The sequence below is a fragment of the Rattus rattus genome, chromosome 8 (genome assembly GCF_011064425.1).
Source record: "Rattus rattus isolate New Zealand chromosome 8, Rrattus_CSIRO_v1, whole genome shotgun sequence".
Taxonomy (NCBI): domain Eukaryota; kingdom Metazoa; phylum Chordata; class Mammalia; order Rodentia; family Muridae; genus Rattus; species Rattus rattus.
In genome coordinates, this window is record NC_046161.1 from 34,745,109 (window position 1) to 34,756,981 (window position 11,873).

Below are 11,873 nucleotides of genomic sequence, written 5' to 3' on the forward strand. Positions count from 1 at the left end.
TACCTGAGAACCCAGCTAGCTACCACTCGGGTATATATATATATATACCCAAAAGATGCTCCAACATATAACAAGGACACATGTTCCACTATCTTCATAGCAACCTTATTGACAGTAGCCAGGAGCTGAAAAGAACTCAGATGCCCTCCAACAGAGGAATGGATACAGAAATTATGATACATCTACACAGTGGAGTACTACTCACCTATTAAAAACAATGGTTTCATGAAATTCATAGGCAAATGGATTGAACTAGAAAATATCATCCTGAGTGAGGTAACCCAGTCACAGAAAAATACACATGCTATGCACTCACTGATAAGTGGATATTACCCCAAAAGCTCAGATTACCCAAGATACAATCCACATGAAGGTCAAGAAGGACAACCAAAGTGAGGATGCCGCAGTCCTGCTTAGAAAGTGGAAGAAAAATATTCATAGAAGGAAATATGGAGACAAAGTTTGGAGCTGAGACTGAAGGAAAGGTCATCCAGAGACTGCCCCACCTGGGGATCTAGCTCATATACATAGAGCCACCAGACTCAGACAATATTGCTGATGCTGAGAAGTGCATGCTGACAAGAGCCTGATTTAGTTGTCTCCTGAGAAGCTCTGCCAAAGCATGACAAATACAGAGGCAGATGCTAACAATATCCACTTATCAGATCTCCCAGGTACTAAACCACCATGCATAGAGTATACATGGACAGACTCATGGCTCCATCTGCATATATAGCAGAGGATGGCCTTGTTGGGCATCAATTGAAGAAGAAGCTCTTGGTCCTGCCAAGGTTCGATGCCCCATATAGGGGAATGTCAGGGCAGGGTTGTGGGTGGGTGGGTCTGGAAACACCCGCAAGAAGCCAGGGGAGGGGTGATGGGATAGGACAATTACGGACGGGAAACCAGGAAAGGGGATAATGACATTTGAAATGTAAATAAATAAATATCCAATAAAAATTTTAATTCATCTAATAGTATTTTATTTTGTCATGTTTGGTTGCTATCACTTAGAAGTCTTTTCTTTTCTAGTAAGACAAAAAGGAAGTAGATTCTGAAGGGCAGGTGGAAGGGAGAAACTGGGAGGGGAGAGAGAACTATAATCAGGATCCTCTGAATGAGAAATGAGTATTTTCAATAAAAGGAAAAAATTTTTAATTGGAGGGAAAGAAGCATGTCAAGACAGTTTCACTTTTAGCTCAGCAAAAAGCATTTAAGGAGCTTTAGAGCATCCCTCTGGATACAAACCTAGTGCATACCATGATATCTCCTTAAGGACTACATAGAACGTGTTCTCTGCCAAGTTAAAAAGGCCGTTCTGACAGAAAGTGATTCTTATGCCTTATTGAAGACAGTGGAATGAAATGGCCCAGTGTAGCAGGACAAATTGAGTTTCAGAGCTTGAGTCTCCCTCAAAGCCTAATTAAATAGGCTTCTTTGAGAAACCATATTGAAGACCCAAGGTCCTACAACACATCCAAAATGTCTAATGGGTATTTCCTCTTATGGTGCCAACTAACTGAGCACTCATTCAAAAGACCTTATGATTCTCCTTTTCACAGACTCCACTGAGTATCACTAACACCTACACAAATATTCTGACTGCAGTATAGAACTAGGACCTCTTTAGTGAAGCCCTTCAAGTCTTTGAAGTCTATTCCTGATATCTCTCTCTCTCTCTCTCTCTCTCTCTCTCTCTCTCTCTCTCTCTCTCTCTCTCTCTCTCGTGTGTGTGTGTGTGTGTGTGTGTGTGCGTGTGTGTGTGTGTGTGTGTGTGTGTGTGTGTGTGCGCATAAGAAATCAGACCTCACCACATTAAAAGCTCTCTCAAAGAACCTTGGTTGTTCCAATGCCCTAGGTACCAAGGTCAAGGGTCAAACCAACAGACAGAGGATTCCATGGCGAGTTTTGTTGCTCTGACAACAGTCTGCCCTTCATATGAGTGGGTAAAAAGGGAGGAGGTATCTTTTTGTTCTTCAGATTACTTCAGCTTCTATCTACCTCTACTGACGTCTCTGTCAACATCTCTGCAGTCAGTGAACATCCCGAGTTCATCCTGCATCTTCTGACTAATCAAATCAAGGACATATAAAAGCGTTGTGTGGTAGTCTCTGGTAGAAACTTTTATCCACAATGATGCGCATTCCAAACAGAAGTATCCAGGCTGCCAACATATTCTTCTCCTCTGGGGCCATACTTCTGTTGATAGCAGGACTCATCATGGAAAACTGGGTGGAATTGATTCCCAAAGTGAGAAAAGATAAAGTTACCCACAGTCCATGGCTGGGATGCTGTCCTCCTTTTTGGCCTGAAGGTCAGAACTATAATATGGAAAGTGGTGGGTGGAAGAGAAATCAACTTACCCTTTATTCCTGGGAGCAACTTTCTCAGGCAACTGTAAGCCATTTGCTGTAAAATGTCATCATGTAGATGCTTGGAAGAAAAGATTGGGGTCTCAGTGATTTAAGCACTGATTGTTTATTTGTTTGTTTTTGTCTTTTTCAAGACACATTTCTCTGTGTAACCCTAGATGTCCTGGAACTCCTCTAGACCAGGCTGGCCTCAAATTCACAGATGTTCATTTGCCCTCTGCCTCCCCAAGTACTGGGTTAAAAGGCATGAGCCACCCTCAGCTTAAGCACTGAACTTTTGAAAAAACCTATTCAGTAGCAGTAGAATAGCAGTACAAGTAGTCACATGTGGGTATGAAGAAATGACTGGCCTAAAGGAGATATAAGATTTTAACCTCTGTAAAAAAAATGGGGGATGGTATAATACTTAATGACCTACCTGAGTTATAAAGACTTTCATAAAGACACTAAACCTGCTGGTTCAATTTTTCTGTCCCTGAATATATTGCCTTTTATTCTTTATTCCTTTTCTCCTCTGTATTCTGATTTTTTTGACCCTCATGAAAGTTTGACTAGGCAATGGTAAAATGAATCTAGAAGAAATATATATCCTACTCTCAATATAGCTTCTGCTTCCCAACAGAGAGCCTGGAGGCAATCAGACGGATGATGATGATGAGTCTCAACATTTCCATCTATCTAAACTTGATCATAGGTCTGCAGTTCACCTACATGATTTCTCAAAATAAGTGTGTGCATCTCCTTATTGGCTTCCTGAGTTTCTTCACAGGTAGCTTCCTGGCTTCATTGCTATTGATGGAAGTTGCAATGGGCTTGCGGGTTCCAATCTGCAATCTTTAAATAGCTAAGCTTTCCAATTCTCTGATTCAAGGGTACATATTGTTTCTGAATTAGATCTATCACTGACTTAGGATAACTCTGTGGAACAGCCGTGCTGGGCGGGATGTGTTGTTCCTATCACCATAGGGTGAATGGGAGTGAAGACTTGACTAATGGGTTTAAACTTCCTGAGAATAAGACTTTTCCTTTTGAACACTAGGTTGCCTTTTGTTCTATGCAATCATTGTGTATCATCACAAGCTAAATAAAGGTCAGTATGTGTACTTCGTTAATTACAAGACCAAATGGATAGTTTTCACCATCTACTTAACCATCGCCCTCTTTCTTACCTGTGGTAAGTGTCCTCCCTTCAGCCCTGGGGCCCTTAAAGAGAGATGAGAGTCAGTCCACAGCCAGGGAGAGAAATATGAAATGACAAAAATGGAGAATCAGAGAAGATACCAAAGTCTGTACTTTAAAGGATGAAAAAAAAAATCACCTGGACTAACTCTCTAAATAGGGTTCTTAGGAGCAGAAAGCTGAAATTGGACATGGTAGGCTATGCCTGCCTCCAGGGACATTCCTTGTCTTCTCCTTTTAATACCTTTCAAGTTAAATGCAGATTAAAAAACCATGAAAAAGCATACCAATGAGCAATGGGTGAGAACAGGTATTCAAATGAGTAGAGGACAGGCATTCAATGAATAGAGTTTGGTGCCCATGTAATTACAAGACAGCTGGCGATAGTAGCTAGATATAGTTAAAGTAATGCAAAGAGACCCCAACAAGACGTGAGGTCCCTTCTCCTGGGAAGCCATAAGAATTTTTTACATAAGAATTGCACTTCCCCAAGGAACCAGGCAGAAAAAACACACCTCCCAAGGAGCTGAGAAACATGAAGTTACATGGCTATATTCCTCTTCCTCTGAGTAAAAAGCTGGGAAGTGTTCATAAAGCTTAGGGTCAGGGTCTTCTAAATATGGAAGGAAGTGATCTTACATCTCTCCATGTACACTAATCCTGATCCTTGCTTCCTGTCCTGGTATCTTCAGTTTCATACAGTGCACAAACAGATGTGCATGCATGAAATTCTGTATTCCCCCACACAGAAAGTAGCAAAAGCAATGACTCAGAATACAATCCAAGTTATTTCACTTCCTCCACGATCAGAAATGCCCTCGGGGATATCGTCCATATGCAATCTGATATGCCATCAAGGAGGGTTCTGTATCCAAACTACATCTCCAATCACGTCGTAGACGGCTCTGTGACTTGATGGTCTGCACCTTTCTCATACTACCTGTCATTGCTATGGAATTAGCTGTATGTTTCCAATCGCTCATCTGTGGCAATGGAAAGATTCAGAAAAATGTCTGTTTTAAACCTTGGCCTGATAAATGATTTCCCTATAGTTATTTATTCCATTAATAAAAGGTTTAAATGAATAGTATTTGCTGCACTGTTAACTCTAACCATAAGGGAATACTTTTCTAATTTTACTGTGTAATGTTTTGAACATATTGAATGGAAGACTAACCATTTATAAACACCTGTGGACACATCATTATTAATTTTTAAGATTATGTCTTTTTATTACTTTACATTTCTTTGCAAGATTTTTTAATTAAAAATTATTTCCCTCTAGACATTTCCTAATTTACTTCATTCCCTTAATAAAAATACTTTTCAGGATGGATGGATGGATGGTGATTTTACATCATGTTCGTTCATTTCTACTTTAATGCTGCTATTATAAATGATTTCCAACAAACTTCCTAGTATTTAGCAAAATGGTATATGTGTAGGGCTCAGTGGCAACAAGAATAAGCTGAGGACAGGACTACTGAAAAACAAGGCAAAGTTTATCCTCTGTGGAAACAAGTGTTTCTGTTCAACTTCCCTATCCCAATGTGGCAAATCCATCATTGGTCCTCATGGCAGCATTGACTGTTAGCGTCAGCAGGTAACATGAACGCTAAACACTTCTGACGCTTCACCCGTGTTAAAACTGGCAGGTTTCATCCAGGTAACGAAGAATCGCATTATTGTTTGTGGAGACACAGGAATGTTCGAGACGTGCACTAAACTATTTGGGGTTATTTTTGACCCCATTAATCTACTGTTTACATCAGTGTTTGTATCAAGCCTAATATATCTTGCACATATATATATATTATATATATATGTGTAATTTTTAAAATTTCTTGAGAAATTTTTTGTGGGGAAAAAGGGAAATACCAGTGTGCTTCTCCTTGTACCCCCACAATGTTACGTCTGTGGCAGCAACCAAATGACTTACACCCCCTCCTCTACCCTCATCACTCAGCAAGTTCTTGCCGGTCTCTCAAATCAATCTCACACTTGAATACTCTATCTAGCCATTTGAAAACAGATGATCCAACAGTAGTGGAAAACAGTGTATACTGTCAGGCATGATTGAAACAAATTTACTTTAACCTCTAAGCACTGTTCACTCTTCGTCGTCATTTTCTACGTTTATCTACTCATAGTGCATTTATGATGCTCCTTGGCGGATCTGCTTTGCCGCTTAGTCCTCTTTATGACTTATACTTTAAGATAACCAATTTGAAACTTGAACAGGGGCTATTTTTGTCTTCAACTCTACTCACTCTGTTTCTTTTGAGGTCATTTTCCAGACTTCGTTTCTTAGGAAGTAATTTCCAGCAGCTATTTCATTATCTGTATTATTTAATATAATTATCGTAATGAGCGACACTGCCTGTGTTCTTTTTATATGCTGGGCATCACACCAAGCTTCTGGTGCTGGAGGCTTTCATCACTGGAAAACCAAATGTTACAAACCTGACGAAGAATAAGGTGACATCAGTAGAGTGTCACTTGCAGTTATAAAACAGAATCGCACAGACTGAGAAAGTATGGATTTGAAGTCTGGCAAGATCACAGGTGAAACAGTAACAGGCAGATAACAAGTGGATGCATAGCAGGCAGCTGAATATGAACACATTACTCCACTATCAGGCTTAGGGTTAGGGCTTAGAAGAAGGAAGATGGATGTGAATTCCTAAAGCAGTTGTCCCATCTATACTGTGAGTATGCTGTTTGTGCAGAACTAAATAGTTTGGAGAGATTTACTATTTGGGCATAGAAACATTGGAAGAGGAAGACAATATTCAAATATTTATTGATAAAAGATTTTTATTAACTTTGTATACCTTATTTCAATAGTTAGGACCCTTTGGGTTTTCTGGTTACTTTGTTCTGAGTAACCCAGTTTTTAACACTTTTGAAGATTGCCAGGGAAAATGAAACAATGCATCACGTTACTGTAAATTCCTCAGTTGTCCTAAACTTTGTCCTCCTTGTTAAAAGAAGAAAAACTGTTCCACTTGTTTTTCCATGACCAAATTGCTGAAATCTAAATATAAAAAGAAAATTTTAACATAAGCAAGGAAACACAATTCAAATGCACGATTTCTTTCCAGAAATCCTGGAGATCAAAACCTAAAGAAAGCCCTTCTTAAATGAGATGACCTAACAGCATCCCAAGGTTAAAAGACTGTTTTCCCTGTAAGGCAGACCTTAATGCCTACAAAGGTCAATCCTTATGGGAAACACCCAGTGCCCTGATGAATTAAAGGCTCCATACAAAGCTAGGGAAGCATGAGTGAATGGACAGTCTAGTGAACAAGCTGGAGACAAGGAAAAGTGTTCTATGGGCAGCTGGAACTGTCCTCATCTCACCCATATCTCCCAACAGCTGCACTCTTCTGATTTTGTCTACTGGTGGGAGACCAGACATTTAATCCTTGTAATATCTTGACTCAGAAAAGGCTAAAGACTTGGGAATACCATATACAGAGGGACATGGAAAGCTTAAAATGAGGCTCATTTTAAAGTCTTTGTTTCCTCATACAGAGTATGAACAGGTAAACTACACACCCACATTCATAACTGACTGACTGATGTAATAGCAGAACTCAAAATTAAAGAGATTTTTCTACAATTGATAGAACCAGATATACTTGCATAAACTGTAATAAGGCACCATTGTCACTCATATGTGGGACTATCGCAAAGTCAACCTCATAGAACTTGCACGTAGTAGTTACCAGAGGCCAGGATTAGGAGGTCAGCGGGGCAGGAAGTAGTTGATCACGGATACTAGCATAGTTTAGATAAGTGCTGGGGTACGTTTTTAGAGTAAATTGACCATGGATAACTTCAATGTACACTTCAAAACCTGAAACACCGCATCAAACCTCTCCACCCAATCAGATCCTGAACATCCTTCTGTGAAGGGTCTAGCCCATGAGTCTGTCTTACTTTCTCTTTCACATACCGTCTCAAGCCCCAAGATCAGTCAAGACCCCATATTCAGTACCCCAGCCCAGGCTGGCCACCCATGCCTGAGTCACAATCAGCCTCTCTTCCTCCACATCCAACCTCGTTCCAGCCAGGTTTATCCCATACTCTGGTTTGAACCAGGATGCACACCTTCACAGCAGCTCTCCTCTCTGTCCACCTGACTGGACTCCAATCATCTAAGTCCAACCAACAAAATATCCTGTCTTCTAGTGCAGACAGTTCTGTCCACATCAAACATAGAACCAACAAAGTCCAAAGGTCCTATCTTATCCTAAAACTACAATTTAAAGATCAAGGCAGTATCTCCTTCAAAACACAGCAGTGTAGAAATGTTCAGAAGTGAAATTACATAGATGAACTACAGAACACATAATTTAAAAGATCAGTCAAGCTTCATTAAAAAAAATCCAAGGAATTTAAAAGCCAGGAAGAAAAAACAAAATTAGAGAAAAAAGAGATAAAAAAAACACTTTAGTGATAGCCAAGAAGTTACACACATAGGATGATGGATATGGTAAAACAGCCCAGGATGGGAACATGGAATTCAATAAAGTGATAAAAGCACTAATGCGAAATCAAGCTGAATGAAGATGGAATTGAAAAGCCTGATGATTCAACTAGAAAACTCCAAAGGAAGCCTGGCAGGTCCCATGCATCAAACAGAAGAGAGAATATCAGGGACTCAAAAACAAAACATGGGATTTAGACCAAATGAGGAATATGGAAAAAATTATAAACATAATTTGATGTGGTGTCTCAGGACTTTCCAACACGATTAAGCAGAAACAAAAAGAAAAGGCAGGAAAATGGGAGGTCCCTCTACCCAAATTTGTGCCCAAGGAGAAACACAAGTATTAAAAGTTAATAGAACAGGAAAAAGAAAAAAGAAGTCATGGAAGAGAATGGTTACAAAAGGCTGCTTTGTTGGTGATGGTTTTACAAGAAAACACCTAAATATGAAAGATTCATTGGCCAATGGGCCTACATTTCAAAAAATCCCATGTCACACACCTTGAGCTGAAAGCTACCTTTTGCCTGCCTATGCTCGGTGTGAAAAAGAATCCCTCACCCCATTATATACAACCCTGGGTGTGATCACCAAAGGAACAGTCATTGAAGTGAATGTGAACGAGCTGGGCCTTGTGACACAAGGAGGCAAGGTGATTCGGGGAAAGTGTGCCCAAGGTACCAACAATCTGGAAAACAATGGGTACATAAATGCAGTCTTGCTGGTTTGACAGTGGTGTCATACAAGTCATTCCACTCACTATGGAAGACTAAACACTGTCAGGAAAACACAATTGTTGTGATCTTTCTGAACTACCAATCAGCCTTACCCCATGGGCAGTCATCAAGAAGTATTTATTAAATTGCAAAGGAAAATAAATCACTGCCCAATTTAAAAAAAATAATAATAACATAATAGAATTAGCAATGAATCTACTATAATCTTAAAAAATGTTAAGATAATGAAAGTATTCTGACCCTCCTTATGCCAAAAACTAGTGTTCTATGTGAGTTAGTATATATGTTAATTAGCTAGATTTAGTAATTTTCCAATATGTTCATTGCACATATGAATTACTTCAAAGTATTATGTTAGACATATTGGTAAATATTTACAATTTATGTCACATTCTTAAAAATTTAAGAAATGTTTGGTATTTGTTTGTTTTGGTGCTTTTTATGTAAAAAAAAAATAGTAGTTGGAACTGGGGAGGGCCTGCAAGAAGGCTCAGCAAATAGAGGCGCTGGTTACTACCAAGCTCGATGACCTGATTTCAACTCCCAGTCCCCATGTGGTGTGAGATGAGAACTGACTCCAGCAAGTCTTCTCAGTGTCCTCAGGAGGGTGTGGCATACAACATGGGGTGGAGGGAGGGGAGGGGAGGAGCAGGGGGAAGTGGGACAAGGAGGAGGGAGGAGGAGAGGGAGAAAGGGGAAAAGGAGAGGAAAGAAAGGAGGAGAAGGAGGAGGAGGAAGAGGAAGAGGAGGAGGAAAAGGAGGAGGAGGAGGAGAGGAGGAAAAGGAGGAGGAGGAAGAGGAAGAGGAGGAAGAGGAGGAAGAGGCAGAGGAGGAGGAGGAAGAGGAGGAGGAGGAAAAGGAAGAGGAGGAAGAAGAAGAGGAGGAGGAAGAGGAGGAGGAGACTAAAAAGAAATAAATGTTTAAATCATCTTTTTTGTAGTCAGACTATAAGAGAAACATAAGGAAGACATCAATGACAGAAAGTCCTTGTTATAGGCTAGAGGATCTTGGTTTAGGGAGCAAATGCTCTTTCATAAAGAGTCTTCTCCTTTGCTTCTTTATCCCATCAAAATAGTAAGATTTCAAGGAGTCATGAAGCAAATGTCACTCTGAGTTGCCTCCAGTGTGGAAGTGTTTCCCCCAAGAAGCAGGAGTGTTGGTATGACTCAAATCATCCAACTCATCAAAGGAGTACACTGAGGTTGGACCTCAAGTTCAATAACAAGAAATATCATTTCTCTGTCCCTGTCCTCCAGAGACTCAAAAGACAGACTGCTGCTGCTGTAGCCAACTGGTCACAAAACTAAGACTTTGGCTTCATGGGTCCCAGTCAGCTCTGTCAGCTTCTGCCTTAAGGACAATATTTGAAAAGGTTGAGAGAAATGGATTGTGCATAAATTACCAATTACACTTTTAGCTTTATAGGTTATCTCCTTCATAAACTAAACTTGTTGAGGAGGTCTTCAGAGAGAAGTTGGCGTTTGCAAATTTCAAGAGTTCAGTAGTAATTTATTGTCAACTTATAAACTGGAAAGGCATCAACTGTCGAGCAGCCTCAAACTCACACAACAAAAAACCAAAAGTTCATCTAATAAAGAAGAAAATGGGGGCAAAAAAAATCCCCCATACAGTTCTCTAAAGCATATGCACGTATTCTTGTATCCATAGATATTAATATAGCATGAATGGCATAAATTTGTAGTTAGCATTTGAGTCCTGTGGCATGCTGGAGGAATGCACTGTTGGACTCACTCATTTTTATGCATGGAAACATACTACAGAACACAAAGCCAGAAGAGACTCTGGCAGGGGGAGCCCACAGCTGTTTCCTACACACTGGTCACACAACCTTTGATAGAAATTAAAGCAGCTGGTGGGAACAGCTGGGGATAATACAGATCAACACAGAACTAAAACAGAGACAATGGCTCTTCCTAAAACAGAGACAATGACTCTTCCTGGGAAACCTGGGAATCAGGGGACCTGTCACAGGTGAGACCAAGTCCTTGTGCAAAAACCAAATACCTTGGAGCCAGTCCTGCTCCACTTCCTGTTGTCAAACTCAGTTCCAACCAGCAGTCCTCAGTTAGCCAATGAAAAGAGCCAAATTAAAAAAGGAAAGCAGAAAATGAAGATTGATTTGATAAGGCTACATTGGGAAGAAGGATAAGGAAATCCAATGAATTTCCCCAACTTTCCCCTCACCTCAGATACCCTTACCCACCCCCAGACCATCTTTGACCCCACTGTGTGGGCATCTGGTCTCAACCTGTGAGGTAATCCGACAAGTTGTTAGAGCTGTGGGAAATCTCTTTCTGAGAGACAAATTCAGTCTCTGAAAAAAAGGTGTTTTTTCTTTTTCCCAGCAAGAGATTCCTGAGGGGGAATTTCCACTTCTTTGGGGCCAATTGTTTCAATAATCTGATAGTCAGATTGAGAGACTAAGTATCTTTTTAGAATATCTTCACTTCTACCAGTCATGTTATGTTATGGCCAAGTCGCAGGTACCCTAAAGACCACCAAGGAGCCAATTCTGAAGTTAAACACATAAGGGTCTTTATTTGGGGCTCTAGAGCAAGGTCTCTCGACCGCAGCAGGTCAGGTGAGAACCCCAAGTCTAGGAGTTTAGAGGTTTTTATTGTGGTTACAGCAAACTTGGGGAATTTCCATACATGTGACCAAGTTAACATTTTTTAAAACTTCATTTCTGGCATACTCAGTGGGGAACTGAACACAAGGACAAAAGCCACCTGACAAACAGGATGGTCAGGTTATCTATTCTCTGCAGGATATCTTGGGTTATCTCTATGTCCCTTGGTCCTGCTATTGTAGCCTGACCATTGCTAAGGTGGGGGGTGGGGGGGTTGCTCAGGTGTGATTTTCTTCCTGGAATTGGAGTTTAGCCCCTGGTCTCACATAAAATGGAGTGTCTTCAAAATCAGGGTAGGTTGGATTTTACAGTTATCCCACAAACTACAACAGACTCCAGCAAGTCAATGTATTTCTGTTTTCTCAGTTGCCTTGATTATAAAATAAAGTGACTGTGTTGTTGGGTAGCAGAGAACAGAAAGATCTGAGCCAGTCGGTGTA

General features: G+C 40.4%; 1 protein-coding gene across 1 annotated transcript; it reads left to right on the forward strand.

Moving 5' to 3' along the window:
- Positions 1–2,133: 2,133 nt before the first annotated feature.
- Tmem225 (transmembrane protein 225) lies at positions 2,134–4,592 on the forward strand. The gene is given in 7 exon segments (XM_032910286.1): positions 2,134–2,314; positions 2,995–3,141; positions 3,412–3,544; positions 4,232–4,290; positions 4,293–4,372; positions 4,375–4,402; positions 4,405–4,592. Coding segments are annotated over 7 exon segments (816 nt in total).
- The last annotated feature ends 7,281 nt before the right edge of the window (positions 4,593–11,873 follow it).